At 39.3% G+C, this 16088-nt stretch overlaps 1 protein-coding gene across 1 annotated transcript; it reads right to left on the bottom strand.

Annotated features, from left to right (window-relative positions):
- Positions 1-1089: 1089 nt before the first annotated feature.
- On the bottom strand, positions 1090-15772 carry LOC109032420 (uncharacterized). Its single transcript, XM_019044540.2, has 5 exons — positions 13343-15772; positions 12630-12763; positions 10269-10442; positions 9040-9140; positions 1090-1353 (listed from the first exon to the last, which is right to left on the bottom strand). The coding sequence occupies exons 1-5, from the start codon at positions 15760-15762 to the stop codon at positions 1165-1167; spliced, it is 3018 nt and encodes a 1005-aa protein (XP_018900085.2). The 5' UTR covers positions 15763-15772; the 3' UTR covers positions 1090-1164.
- Between the last annotated feature and the right edge of the window lie 316 nt (positions 15773-16088).

The following is a 16088-nucleotide window of genomic DNA, read 5'->3' as shown; positions in this document are numbered from 1 at the left end:
ATTGGTTGAAATCCCTGGTTCCTGTGGACTAAAGGAGAAAATCATGGACCAACTATCGGGTCTTTCGTGGATTGCCGTTAGTTAGTCTATTGCCTACCTCCTTTGTCCATTACAACCACCCTTTTCCACCAATAAGATCCCCCCAAATCTCTTTTGTCTTCTTTGTCCATAGCTTTGTCTATCAATGTCCATAATCAGGATGGAAGGGATTTTGAGGAAGCCTTAAAGACAGAATTATGAAACTGACGATTTTTTATAAATCTCGAGTGAAATTCGATACACGGGAATATATTGTGCAAATTTTGTAAAATTTAAGATGAGTTTGCATTTACAATATTGAATTTTACTCGAGGCTCGCGAATATTGTCCATTTCATAATGCTATGTCCAAGGTCTCGTTAAACCTCTCTTAATCATAGTGTTAATCATATAGCAGTGGCGTAGCGTGCTTTGCGATATATCAATTGTTATGCCATTTAAACCGATGGAAAAGGATCGATAAACAGGGTGTTCGCAGCGAACACCTTAATAATCGATTCTCTGACATAGGTTTAAATGACATGACAATCGATATATCGCAATTCACGCCACGCCACTGTCATATAGGGCCCTCGAGGGAAAAGAGCCGTTAAAGAAACGCCTATGAATGCGACCCTCAAAGTAACTATGTCGCGCGATTCTTTAAAATTTCCTGCAGGGGTAGATCCCTGATACTAAATGGACTATTCATTTTTGCAATAGGGATCTACTAATTCTAACTTGTTTTAAAAACACGTATATTTTGTTAGTTCCTTGTGAAGAACACTGGAAATTAAAACACATTGGATCTAGAGTCCAGACTTTTAAAAACATCGACAAGAAAAAATACTCTAGATTCAATCGGATTTTTACTTAAATCAAGAACCAAGCCTCTTAATCTGAGCGGATTTCCTTTTGATTTAAGCAAAAATCTGATTGAATCAAGAGTATTTTTTCTTGTCAATGTTTTCAAGAGTCTGGACTCTAGATCCAATGTGTTATTTTTTCCAGTGAAAGGTGTTTCTATGGAAGAGTCAGAAATTGTAATTCCTCAACGCAAAATGACGTCCAATCGTATATTACGATACTTCTCGTTCGAGCGCGACCCTGTTTGGTTCGTAATTTGTTCCACCTCTTCCTTTGAGAATCACTTCTTGAAATTGTAGTAGCCAACCCGGAACCTTTGCGATATGCTGGGTCCTTTGATGTTCTTGTTTATCCAGTCGACATACATGCTCAGAGGCGTGTAAGCTTTTGCTCCGAGACCCGAGGAAAGTTCGATGCCCGCCAAAATTCCGTCGCACATGACACCACTTCCACTGGTGTCCTGAGAAATCTGAAACCATAAACGATGCGAATGATAGTACATTTGATTATGGGCAATGAAAAACGAGCCAATGGCCCAAAATGTAAGAAGGATTTAGAATACACATAAAAATTGGTAACAGAGACTAAAAAAAGGAGGTTCAAACGGCCGCCAGCCGGGGCGTTATGGGCTCCTGAACCCCCCCCCCCCCCCATTTTTGACCAGATGAAATAAAATGTAGGTGTAAGAAGAGACAAAAGCTAAAAGCTACAATACCGTAGGGGCAACCTCAGGGGGGCAATGGAGGCAACCTCTTTTTCGGACTGTGCTGTGTACATTTTAGCTTTTGTTCCTGTTTAAATTTACATGCTATTATTTTTGGTTGGAAATAGGATTGTTATGACCCCGACACATTCTGGCCTTTAAAACTTTTTGTCGGTTCTTATTCGTTTCAATTAACTATGGTATAAACTGGCAATAGTATAAAAAATAAAAAAATGAAAGCAAAGTGCTCATGTCCATGGGTAAAATAGATAAGCGCGTCTATTCAATTGGTGTTGACTTATCTAAATCTATATCGTGCATCGACCTCAATGATTATGTAACTTTTCCTGTTTGTGAATCTTCAATCCTCAATATCGTTTTTGTCAGTTGCGTTGATAACCGCCCCAGCGATGGGCGACGAATAAACCAGTTCGTAAGCAGATCGTAATTTGTCTCCTTTTTCCTCATATTCCAACATGGTAGCAGAGCGTGGTTCAAAAAGTTGAATAAGTTGAAGTGCTTCACGTGGAGATCTAAAAACTGCGTAATATGTGCGTAGCGTGGAAATGCATACAGCGCGAAATAAGTGCGTGACGCGAAAATGTACAAACTGTGAAATATGTGCTTATTTTGAACTCTTTTTTTTAACTAACGTAATATGGCCAATAACGGCACAAAAATAAAAGTGCCCGTATTTAGTGGGAAGAATTTTTCAAAATGGAAATTTCGCATCACACTTTTACTGGAAATGAACAACTGCAACCAATGTATTGTACGTGATGAAAAACCGGATGGAATAACGGATCAAAACTGGGCCAGCATGAAAATTAAAGCTAAGAATATCATTGTATCAGCCATTGATAATCATCAGTTGGAGCATATTATGAATTTAACGGAGCCCAAAGATATGTTAGAGAAATTAGAACATACTTTTGTAGCAAAAGGCCAATCTAGAAGATTATTAACAAAACAAAAGTTAATTGAACTTAAACTCAAAGAAACTGATAAACCGGAGGAATTTTTCAATAAATTTGAAAAATTAATTAACAACTTAAGTGATACCGGTGAAACCATAAATGAAGAGGATAAACTACAGTATTTACTATTGGCTTTGCCAAAATCTCTCTTCTATATCAATGATCTTCTTGATTCAGTGGACGAGGATAATCGTAACACTGAATACGTTAAAACGAAAATCCAAGCTGCATTTCTGAGGAACGAGCAATGTTCAAGTGTTGATGAAGTGACTCATCAACTAAATTCTTTCTACATCCGAGGAAACAATCAGAGGGGAAGAGCAGGACCCTTCAAACAACACAGTGGCCAGGCAAATTCAAATTGGCAAAATTCAAACTGGAGAGGAAATTCAAACTGGAGAGGAAATTCAAACTGGAGAGGAAATTCAAACTGGAGAGGAAATTCAAACTGGAGAGGACGAAACGGAAGCAGGCCTAACAGAAGAGGCAGTAGATGGAGAGGAAATTTTCGCACAAGAGGCAACGGCAATCAAGGGAGAAGAGACTGGTATCAAAATCAAGGACCAAATGTCTACAATACAAACGCACAAAGGTATGAGTACACTAATGAAGATTTTCCTTTTCAGCAAAATCAAAATGTTAACCAGGATTGTAATTATCAACATTTTAGGAACAAGCACTCAAATCCTCTAATTCAAAATTTTGATAATGTAGAACCAAATTGCAGTCAAAACTATTACATGTGTATGTCTCCTATAGTTCAAAATCACACAGCCAGATTTCAAACGAATCAATTTTCGGATAAGATTAATGTGTCATTCTTATTGGACAGTGGCTGTTCACACCATATCATTAACGATGATACGCTATTCTCCGAATACACGTATCTCGAAACACCTACAAAAATAAGAGTTGGAGATGGACATCCACTGGAAACCAATAAAATCGGCAATATTTTGTTTCACACAACTGTTAATGGCAAAATCATTAAAAATAAGTTATGTAACGTATACTACGTCAAAGAAATGCAAGTTAATTTATTGAGTGCCTCGCAGGTTACGAACAGAAACAATAAAATCATTTTTCAGGGAAATATCGCTAAAATAGTAAGTAATGAAACTTTAATGATTGCATTCAAAGAAAACGAGTTATATACAGTACAAGGATATGTATTATCGAATGAAATACATGCAAATATAGCAAAAAAATCAACAATAAGTAATCTATCAAGCTTCGAAAAATGGCATAAAATTTTAGGTCACATTAATTTTAATGATTTATACTTAATGAGCAATTTAAATTTAGCCGATGGACTCCCGAAACTCCAGAAGACCTTCACGAGATGTGAAACTTGCATTAAAGCTAAAATGAATAATCTCAAGTACCGAGATTCAAGATCTAGAGCCAATGATATCCTGGAAATTGTGCATTCTGACTTAATAGGACCATTACCAGCAGGTGTAAGTAATGGCAAGTATATTGTTAGCTTTATTGATGATTTCTCAAAATTTGCTGTTTCATTTTGTATCCCTAGCAAAGATCAAGTAATAAATACCTTCATAGAATATACTAATTTTGTAGAAAATATAACCGGTAAATTCATCAAAGTTCTTCGCTGTGATAACGGAACAGAATATATTAATAAAAACTTCTCGAATTTTGTAAAAAGTAAGGGAATTTATTTACAACCTTGCCCACCGTATTGTCATCAATTAAACGGTGTGGCAGAGAGGTTTAATAGGACTATTATGGATAAAGTAAGATGTCTTTTGTTAGAAGCCAATTTATCAAATTACTTTTGGCCATATTGTGTTAAAACAGCAGTGTATTTACATAACAGGGCATTAGCTAATACGAAATTGTGTAAAACACCGTACGAAATTTTTATGAATAAAAGGCCAAATTTTTCAAATTTAAAGCCCTTTGGAACCAAAGTTTTTGTAAGAATTCCAGATGAAAAACGTCAGAACAAACTATGTAATAAAGCAGAATCAGGTCAATTAATAGGATATGCTGATATGGGATATTTTATAAAGATCTCTAAATCAAACAAAGTGATCGTTTCTAGAAACGTAATCTTCATAGAAGAACCTGAAAAATGTATTAAAGAGACCGAGCACTCTAGTGAAAATTTAACACTCAATGACCAGTACGCAACCTTTAATACCGAAAACCCTCTCATAAATGTTGGTGATAGTATTCACAATAATGATGAAATGTTACAGCAAGAACAATTTCACACGCCGGAACAAATAATTAATCCACCTGAACCTCCCAACCTCAGAAATAGACAGACTCTTACAGCTCCTCGTAGATTAATTGAGGATCCCATTTTTGCTAACACGTGTAGTGTTATAATCCCTGAAAATTTTGAACAAGCTCTTGCGAGTCCCGAAAAACTTAAATGGCAAGTAGCAATTAACGAGGAGTTGACAAATTTAAAGAAAAACAACACTTGGTCTATTGCGAAAAATCAGTCTCAAATTACTGATATTATTGAGACGAAATGGCTATTCAGAATCAAAACAGATGGAACTTACAAAGCGAGATTAGTTGCGAGAGGATTTCAACAAAGCTCCAATGATAACGAGCAGCTTTATTCCCCAGTTGCAAGATTGAGCACTGTTAAGCTACTATTATCTTTAGCAAATCAATTTAACTGGCACCTTCATCAGCTAGATTTCAAATCCGCATTTCTGAATAGTCAAGTAAAATCAAATGTATACATTAAACCCCCTAAGGGTTCAGAAATAAACCAAAATGTAATATTAAAACTAGAAAAGGCATTATATGGGCTCAGAGAATCGCCACGAGACTGGTACGACCATGTTAACACTTTTATGACTAATAATGCTTTCATAAGGTCAAATTACGACTGCTGTCTTTATTATTTAAAGGTAAATAAATCCAAGGTGCTTGTACTGTTCTTTGTTGATGACGTGTTAATTTTAAGTGAAAATTTAACAAGTGTCCAAAATGTTAAGAAATTACTGATGGATAATTTTGATATGACTGATTTAGGAGAGCCCGAAATCTATCTAGGATTACAAATTTTCAGGAACAAGCGGAATAAAACTCTTGCAATTAATCAAAGAAATTTCATTGAAAAGTCTGCCATTAAATTTAATGTCATAGATAGTAAGCCGGTCAGGACTCCTATGGAGGAAAATCTAAAAGTGATTCCTTCTGAATTACCAAATTTTTCTTTAAACTACAGAAATATCATCGGAACTCTCTTATATATTGCAAATGGCTCACGTCCAGATATCTCATTTTGTGTAAATTACTTGTCCCGCTTTCAAAATTGTTGTTCAGAGACTCATTTCAAATATGCGTTACGTGTCTTACGTTACGTGTATGATACTCGTCATTTAAGCCTCACATATAAATATAATCCGAAAGGAATTGTATTTTCAGCCTTTTCGGACTCCGACCATGGGTCAGATATCATTGATCGAAAATCAACAACCGGTTCACTCTTATGCATTAATGAAACGCCTATTTTATGGAAGTCAACCAAACAAAAAGTAGTCTCATTAGCCAGCACGCATGCTGAATTTTATGCCCTGTCTGAAACAGTTACAGAGGTTTTACCCCTTATGGGTCTTTTAAAAGAATTAAACATTGCTTTTCCGATCCCAGTCCAAATTATGGAAGACAACAAGGGCGCAAAAGACATAGCATTAAATGGACGGTTTACGAAACGATCAAAACATATCGATATCCGATTTCATTTTGTCACAGACTATGTAAATAAAAAGGAAATCGAAATCAAGAAAATAAGTGGTAAGGAAAACCCGGCGGACATTTTGACTAAACCACTGGGCAAATTTCAATTTGAAAAATTGAGAGAAAAGTTGTCATTATGTTAAATTCCTCAAATCAGGGAGGCACCTGGCCAGTGTCTCACTCATTTGTTGGAAAATTTGCAAGTCAAAATAAAAGTATATTTTCTCTTTTCTATTTACTTATTCGTGATTTGAGCAATTTTTTTTTATATGGTTCAGAATCCACTTCCCCAATTATTATTTATGTTGCAGATCTGTAATATTATATGTGTAGGTATAAACCTGGCGCCAGGGAGGGTAGTGTAGATATAAGTAGTATATAAATATTATCGATTAATGTAGGATGTACTTGATATATTTTGTAATGAAATAATTATCTGATTTTTCAGTTCCTAAAAATCAGGGAGGCATGTTGACTTATCTAAATCTATATCGTGCATCGACCTCAATGATTATGTAACTTTTCCTGTTTGTGAATCTTCAATCCTCAATATCGTTTTTGTCAGTTGCGTTGATAACCGCCCCAGCGATGGGCGACGAATAAACCAGTTCGTAAGCAGATCGTAATTTGTCTCCTTTTTCCTCATATTCCAACAATTGGAAAGCTCCGCACATATTAATTTTTTTTTTTTTTTTCAAAATAAAAAACTAACCCATAGTTTCTCCTGAAAGTTTTTATTTCCTCACTCATTCAAAAATATTCATTGAAAATATCAAGGAAATATTTTGAATAGTTTCCTTTTAATAAAACTGAAGATTGTATACATTTTAATGGAGGATACGCATTTTTTCATGTTTCATGACGGTACAAATAAGGGATCTCAGGAGTGATGAAAAATTTAGGATTTTTAACAATTTTGGTGATTGCGTAGAGAGAAGCAGTGCGATAAGCGAGCAAAGACGACCTTACGGCTCTCTCATTTTGATGCTACCATTCTTTCCCCTTCAACTCTGAGACTATGCAACCTGATCATGCGTTTCATTTCATGTTGTTGCATTCTTGATTTTGCGGGAGAAAATAATGCCTGACCAGCGAGGAGTTGAGGGCATATTACATACATAACCACTGCCGACTTTTCTTGTCAACCATAAAATATTTAATCAGACGTAGGTTTTACTTCATTTTTCGGATGGAGAAGAGATCGACATTATTATTTGAAATTTTCTTTCAGTGTCCTCATGATCAAATCCCTGAAAAAATACAATGTGCACAGAAATTTCGATAAATACGCGAGATTTTGACGTTTAGCCATCGAAGTGTTCCTAAAAATTATGCAGCACACTGTGTCACTTTATTCAAGAACGATAGCACACAAGTTAATGACGGACATTGAAGTAGATAATACTCTATAAAAATAGGAGGAATTTTCTAAAATGTAATTTGATTGCTCTGATGAATAAATTGGAGAGCAAAAGTTCGAGTTCATCTCGCACAAAAAGAAAGTGACAATATGTGAGGCTTAAATTTCCTTCAATTTCAGTAGACGCAACCAAGCATACAGCCAGGGAACTTCCACACGAGTTCATTTGTACAACATAGAAATGCTGTGCGCTTGATGTGTGAAGAGTATGACCTTTCCGCTTTATTGAATTTTCTTTTGGGGTTCTCTAATCTAGTCGTTAAATGGGTCTCGATCCCACTTCGCTTGTTACTTCCTGCCGCTTTCTGCAAGTGCCAACTTGCAAATATTGGCACTATTTTAAAGCTAATTTTTCCTCATGATTAAAACCAAATAACCGTCATTGACCGTTACAGATATTATCTATACTATAAGCTCTCAAGCCTCCTAATTTTGCGAAACTGGTAACGCTTAGTTCCAGCGTTCTACGAAGCCGATTTTTATGATTTTTGCGGCTATCGACGGGCAATTGTCTCTAGATAAGCCAACTCTTTTCAGATTTTCAAAATATGGCCTAGGTTTTTTTATATTAAGTGGTAAAGTTGCGAATTCTCCCATTTAAACAATGTAAATTTATATTTTTTGTCATAGTTCGTTTGAGCGTTCTACCGGGCCGATTTCCAAGTTTTTTGCGGTAATCGACGGGTAATTGGCCATAGACGAGCCCGCTCTATTCAGATTTTGGAAATAGGACCCAGGTTTTTTTACAATCACGTTATAAAAGTGAGTGAATTTTCAGAATGCTCCGAGACTGCTACCGCTATGCGCGGGAGGATGCGCAGTGGTCGAGGAGGTTGCGCAGTAGCTGGGTAGCCTGCGCATCAGCTCTACACTTATCTACTCAAGATTCGCCCCTACTTCCTCAAGACGAGTGGTAGCCGAGTCGTCGAAGACGTCGGAAGCGTCCACTCAAAATATGGTGTGGGTTCGATCCCCGTTACCCGAAATTCTTAATTATTACCTGATTATCAATGTTCGTTGTTTTACTGCAATATTTCATCAAGTAGTCATTCCAAAACGCGTCCTTTAGACTTCAAAAAAAAAATTTGTTTCTTTATTCATCAAAACCAAAAATTATTTCATTCTAAAAGTAAAGTATACCTCATTTCGTAATTTTTTAGGGGAAAAATAAAACTAACACCGATAGGAGGGTAAAAGTAGGGCCGCGAAGCGGCCCATTGATGGCGCGGAGCGCCTTCAGGGGGTCGGGCCGCGTAGCGGCCAGGGGGCGTAGCCCCCTAGTAAGTATATACTTCCGCAGAGGTAATAGTAAAATTATTTGCTTACTTTTCTGGTATCCGCCGTTACTGCATTTTGACACGCTAAGGTTAGGTACGGCGTTCGATTCACTTCAAACGTACTGAGAGAATGAGAGCACAGCGGTGAATCTGTGAAAGCAATACATGAAGCGAATAAAGTAGGTGAAAATTTGTCGAAATAGCACAAGAGCGAATGAAGTTGGGAAAATGCTCTTCGAAAAGTGATTGTAGACAGCATAACTGGACTACATTTTGCGACAAGGAACCACAATTTCTGGCACATCCCTTAATTACTTATCTGCATAGGACGCGCGTTGTTTCTAAATGAGCCAGAAATAGTAATTCTTATTGCAAAATTTAATCCAATCAAAACAAATCTTGTAAGATCGAGCTGGCGTAAATTTTTTACTGGGGCCAGCTTCCACTTTTTCGTGAGGATTTCTCTTTTTAAATAAGTAACTTGTTTTATGTGAAACCTAGTTTTCCACAGAAAAATGTCATTTTTGCGCTCTTGATACTTTGATTATCATGCGGACGAAGTAAAATCATTACAATAAGGACCAAGGTTTTGATTTTACGTAAACAAAGGATACAGTAAGAACACTTGAAACTAAAGATTTTTTTCTCGGTGTCATTTTAAATTTTGAGTGAAAAAAATCAATTCATAGTAACTTTTGTATACATTTCTAACCGTCAAAGCCCTATGTGCAAAAGATAAAAAGGAAGAATGTTGTTTTGCTAGAGGTAATTTTTTTCTTGGATACTACAACTCCGAAATTTGCATTTGAGGAGATATTTTCCTGACGTTTATACGTAGTAGCTTGATTATCATTATTGAAGGTATTTGGAATTGTGAAACTCGCTTACATTCTTAGCTGAGTGTTCAAGTCCCCACTACATGATCAACATACGGCATGCATCTTCCACTGGAAATCCACCGCTGTCTTTGAAACTGACGTGGGATTTTACTGACTTCATCAAATTAATAGAAAATAAATAATGTGAAATATACTATAATAATAGTATGCAAAGTAATGTTCAATAACTCATGTTTGATATTTAAAATTAAAACTCGATTCATATTTTTTTTACTCATTTTAATTGTTCTTTCTCTCAATACTCTTTTGAAATTGATAATTTTTGGTGAAAATTTTAAACTTTACGCAAAAAATAAAAGTAACATTTTGTGGACTGCACATCGTAAGCTATGTAACTGAGTATAGACCTCTTCATTTCACTAAAAGGACTCTTACTTACCTCGGTTTACGTAATTACTACTGTACCGGCTGAACATTGGTTTTGTCTTATATTCTGATTCTTCTTCGTTGTGCGTCGAACTACACTTCATATTCCTTAAGATTTGCCCCTTGAAAGGTAGCTTTGGAATACATTGGTCATTGTAAGGAACTGTTGCTTTTAAAGTTACGATACCTGAAAAAGTCGATCAGAACTCTTAAAATTATTGATACCTCGTAAAATTTCGTATATTTATTAATGAACGGAAAATTTGCACACAAAATTTTTATTGCTCCATCTGAGAGTGCTTGATGAGCTCCGTTTGCAGTATTTTTTACAATTTTCTCTGGAATAGGAGCTTATTGGAGAAAAATAAATTTTAAAGTGAGAAAATATGCCGCCTTGTGATGTCATCTGGCGGCATTTTCCATTGAAACGCGTAAATTTTAGCAGATATAATAATTTTGTCATATTTCCTCCAATAATTCGTCGCTTGGCAAGAATAAAGACGTACCTACACTTAGAAATGAACCGAGGAAAACATCGAGTCATACAGACTACAAGGCTTATAGCGAAGTGTCGTTACGTCCTTATGTCAGGAGGGCGACTTGGTTCAATTTAGATACCGAGGCTATCCTCTTGCCAGTGGTGTGGCGTGCTTCGCGATCTATCGATTGATTTGCCATTTACACCTATGGAAAATGGTCGATGAACAGGGTGATCCCAACGAAAAATTTAATAATCGATTCTGTACCATAGCTTCAAATGGGAAAATGTCGATAATCGATCATTCAAGCCTTGCCACTGCCTCTTAATTGCTAGGCTTTCTTCGCAGTTTCATTTTAAACATGAAATTTACAAAATGTCAAACACCTGTAAATTCTGCATGCATTCATTTAATTATTTAATGAGAAGAAAAAAACACTAAGAAGTGGCCCGAACACTGGATGTATTTTTTTAAATACACCATTTCGCGGAGAAATCAAGGCCAAGAAGTTCCAAAAATTATAATTACAGTCAAAAATAAATTTTCGACTCGAGTGACTCATTAAAGTTAAAAAAAAAATTATTTTTGACTACAATAATTGTAATTTTTGGAACTTCTTGGCCTTCATTTCCCCGCGAAATGGCGTGAACCCTATATGGCCATTTCTCTATGTCTTGTTACATTTAATCATTTATTGGTATCTAAACTGATTCTTCATTAGTACAGCGTTAAAATATCACTAAATCCTCAAATTGAAATTGCAACACCGCGGAAAAAGTGGCAGTGGTCCTCCCGCGCGGACACGCGGCAGAAATTAGGAAAATGGACCATCAGGCCTAATTTGACTATCCACAATTAGCTGGGCGTGACAAGCATCTTCCATAAACGTGGTCCGTCTCTCGCTTTTTCTCTCGGCCCGACGCTACGTACGCGCGGCTGATTTTCCGCCCCACTGGCGATGTCGTTTCCCGTTGCAACATGAGTCAAAAATCCCGCTCCTCTGCCCCGATGACCCCTTGTTTTGGTGGAATAATTTGAATTTTGGTTCAATTTGTAACCGAACGATACACGCTCTTTCTGTTAATCCGTGGGAAAGAGCCATGATTACGCCCTCTACAAGCGACACAGATACTTTGCGAGGTTGCCTTTTGAACAAAATAAGTTTTCTCGGGCATTCGCGATGTTTGGTTAATATTTCGAGAGAGACAACGATTGTCAACCATGCGTTTTCGCTAACTCGTCCTGGTTAATTACTGCAGCTGAAATTGCCGAAAATCCTCTTTCCTGAAAGTAGTCGAAAATGTATTCTATACGAGCGTACCACTGTGCGGTACTAATACCATCTGTGTTCAAATGCATGGCTATTAAATTAAAATTAATCCTATACACCGAGAAAAAAGTGAAGTTGATTTAACATTCTGGCTGTAAAAAAAAGTGTGCGAGAATACTTACAAGATGCTGAAATACCCGTCTCAGCAGTTAGTTTTACATCTTGGCATTGTTAAAGTAACTGCCATAGCCGGTAATTCAGCATTCTATAAGTTCTAGCACACTTTTCTTACACCCAGAATGTTAAATCAACTTCACTTTTTTTTCAATGTACTTGATTGCACTGATGTGATCAATCATGACCCTCGAAAAATCACTGAGTCGCAAATAATATCAGGTGACGAGGGGGAAAAATTAGTTTTTTTGTCATTCGTTTTGAACAAAAGTTTAACAGGACTATGAGGAGCAAATTTTTTTAATTACCTTTTCAAGATAAATTGTATTAATTCCCTGCACATGCATTCACTGATAAGAGGGGTGCTCTCTGATGAATTTTGGAACTGTTTTGCTAGAAGTGCATGGAAGCATGGGGTACGGCTAAGGTGCATAAGTATTGGAAAACTTACCGAGATCATTTTTATTCATTGCCTGAGGATTGCTGACAGCCTGGAAATTTTCGTGCACTGTCACTCCGTTTATACTGTGGTTGTTGCCCCTATTAGAGATAGCTGACACTCCCGCCATATTTGACTCAAATAATCTAAAAAAGAATCAGAGGACTTTAATGATAATATACAATGTATAGCAAAACAGTAGATAGAGCGAAGGGCAAAATTCATTTATGGTGTAAATTATGTAATAAATTTGATCAAACAAAAAAGAAAGAAAAAATAATAATAATAAGATCTGTCCAAACAGCAACTGTCTACGTTGATTATTAACCGATATCGCGCCTTGAAAAACTCGATTTATGACGTCATCCATCGCGGTAGTACATACCGTGTTATGCACTACCGCGGTGGATGACGTCAAAAACCTGACTTCTCAAAGGGCAATATCTCGGTTAATATTAAACGTAGAAAGTTGCTGTTTGGACAGATCTTCTTATGTTTAGTTGATCCACGAGAAATAAGCCTGAAAACACGATTCTGTTACATTGGCGGATCCAGCAATTTGGCAACACCGAATTTCCTACACTTAAACCTATGGAAATGTATCGATTCATAGGGGGCCAGGTGCTCGGACAAGAATCGATTATTTACCATAGGTTTAAATGGAGGAAATCCGGTGTTGCCAAATTGCTGGATTCAGCGCAACTGGTCTATTTGGTAATACTCACTTCAAAACGCAGGAAGCAGACGTGAGGATGCGGACGGCATCGATGAGGATCCCGTAGCACATGGTCTGGCCGTCCTCCTGGAAGCGCCACTCGACGTCGCGGACCATGTCGCAGTTGCGGGGGCGCGCGAAGGCGCCCGCGCTCGCGTTGTCGCGGTTGAACAGCTCGCCGGAGCCGTCGCCCAGGACCGGGGACTGCGCCTGGACGAACGGCCGCTGCGTCGCCGTCACCACGTCCGAGATCGTGTTCGAGATGATCCCCGGCCGGAGTCCCGGGAAGCGGTTGTTCAGGCTCGTCGAGATCTCCGCGATCGTCGTGTTGATCTTGTCGCGGATGTAGTTCAGGTACGTCTTCGACACGGCCAAGTCCTCGGTGCTGCTCTCTGGCGGAGTCTCCGACGTTGAGGAGTGGCCTGGAACCATGGTCGCCATGGGTCTCTCATGATCCGGAGTCAACTCGTGGTAATCTGGAGCCTCCGGTTGACCCTTCACCGTTGGATACCCTCCACCATCTAGATGAGAATCACCAGTTAGAGACAGATGTCCACCCATCGGATTCGCTGAATGGAGACGATCAGGAGACTCGTGGTAAACTGGACTCTCTACCGGCCGATGCGATGAACCATTTACCATTGGATACCTTTGCGAGTCCTGTTGATGGGTGGGATCACCGGTGGGATGTCCTCCCATTGGATGTCCTATTGGATATCCTTCTCCTGATTCATGCCCGTTGAGCGGATATTTATGCATATCCTGTTGATGGATGAGATCACCGGTTGGATGTCCTCCCGTTGAATGTATCATTGGATATACTATTCCAGACTCAGGGCCGTTGATCGGATATTTTTGCATGTCTTGTTGATGAATAGGGTTACCGGATGGATGTCCTCCCATTGGATGTCCTATTTTAGACTTGACGGGATATCTTTGCAAGTCCTGTTGATGCATGGGATCGCCGTTTGGATGTCCTATTATTGGATGTTCCATTGGATGTCCTATTATCGGATGTTCCATTGGATGCTCCATTGGATATCCTATTCTAGTCTTATGCCCGCTGATCAGATTCGTGGTTGAATGTGTGCTTGTTTCCTTCGGACCCTGCGTGCTGTACGGTATTTCGATCATTGATGGTCGCTCCGGGCTTACCAAGTCCATTTCGTATTCGTTCTCTTCGGCGTACTCGTCGATCAAGTCAGCTTCTACGAGATCTTTCTTCGGGAGGTCGATTCGCGTGCCGTAGACTTCGGAATCGTCCGTTTCCGGTCGCACCTCCGTCATCGTCGGCCGGATGCGCACTATATTTATCTCGGAATCGTTCGAGACACGGTTCTCAGTCATCAGCGGTCGGATATGAGTTGTCTTCGGGGGAGATTGAGTTACTACCGGGAGCATTTCCTTTTCTGGTGTTTCCGGTCGAGTTTGATCTTTTTGCACCATCGGTCGGGCGCCAGCCTGTGGGTGAACTTGAGTTTGAACCGGGTGATATTCCGTCATCCCCGTCGAAGGTCGGACCATTTCCGGCCATATGTCGTTCGGCCCATGTATCCTCAATATCTCTTGGCCTTTACTCACACCTGGGCGAACTTCGCTCATATCAGGTCGGACTTTAAGAATCTCCTTTTCGATCTCGTTCACTTCCGGTCGCCTTGCCGGTTCTTCGCGATGAAACAAGTCCTCTTCTTGCTCGTCCTCCTCTTCTCCTTCCTCGTTCTCTTGCTCCTCATCTTGGTCGAATAAAAGAGTGTCCTGTTCTTCGGGCATCTCTTCGGGTCCCTGTCCATCTACGTCATCATCCACGTAGGTTTCTTCCGGTACATCCGTTCTTGGGCTCGTGGTTAAGTCAGGCTCGTGCATCGATATTGTGACCTTCGTCGTCGTCCCTTCGCTCATCCCTCCCGTCTTCCGCGACCCGCTACCCTCTCTATCCTCCATGTCTATGGAATTCTCTCGAAGAGGAGGGTAGGAGAACTCCCCTTCGAAAGTCGATTGTTCGGTGGCATCAGATGTCATCTCTGTAATGTCTTCACCCTGCCTCGTGGCTGGGGCTCCTGGTGATTCTGTTGTAGGTAGACTTGTAGTCTGGGTGTTTGCGGCTGTGTGTGTACTTTCGGGTGGGTTGGTGTTTTCAGTCGCATTCCCGCCTAGAGCTAACGGTGTGGTAGAAACTGGAGTGGAGTTGATTTGAGTGTAAGAGGCGTTAGTCGGGGTGGGTTTGGGGGTTTTGGGTCCATCGGTAGTGGTGGGGTGGGTCCACGGCCCTGTGGGTCTCATATCGTTCGCTTTGCAGCAGGAGAAGTAGGCGGAGGGTGTGAAGGCGTTCTTGAGGCCCTCGCAGTGGCCTTGCGGGTCCGGCAAGAAGTCTGCGTCCAATGTGCAGTCCAAACCCAATAAGCAGTAGCCGTTTCCGCCGCCGCATGTCATGACCCCGGATATTACAAAAAGTCCTGAAACAAATAAAAATACGAAGAGGTTTACCCAATTGCTAGAAGAAAACACGCATGAAAATACCCCGAAGTTCGGTGGCCCGCTTTCCACAATACAGAGGTTGTAACCTGGGAGCATTTAGTTGATTTGAATCTAAGCAAAAATTCTGGAGATAACCTTTTACTACCATCATGTTTGCTTCGTGATTTATTGGAATTTCATTGTTTTATTCTTCTTTAGTCAATAAGGAATGTGAATCACTCCTGAAGTAGGTATACCCCTCTCGAGCATACTTCACCTTTAGTGTAATTTACCCATGATCC

The sequence above is a fragment of the Bemisia tabaci genome, chromosome 2 (genome assembly GCF_918797505.1).
Source record: "Bemisia tabaci chromosome 2, PGI_BMITA_v3".
Taxonomy (NCBI): Eukaryota; Metazoa; Arthropoda; class Insecta; order Hemiptera; family Aleyrodidae; genus Bemisia; species Bemisia tabaci.
Note: the sequence above shows the minus strand (reverse complement) of the source record. Positions and strands in the feature narration are given on the sequence as shown.

What these genes read in the sequence shown, in the direction of transcription:
- LOC109032420 (XM_019044540.2), bottom strand. Translation starts at nt 15,762, where the DNA reads ATGACATGCGGCGGCGGAAACGGCTACTGCTTATTGGGTTTGGACTGC. An exon ending in AATGAATAAAAATGATCTCG is followed by an intron (nt 10,443 to 12,629) that starts GTAAGTTTTCCA and finishes CGACTTTTTCAG; the next exon opens with GTATCGTAACTTTAAAAGCA. An exon ending in TAACGGCGGATACCAGAAAA is followed by an intron (nt 1,354 to 9,039) that starts GTAAGCAAATAA and finishes TTATGGTTTCAG; the next exon opens with ATTTCTCAGGACACCAGTGG.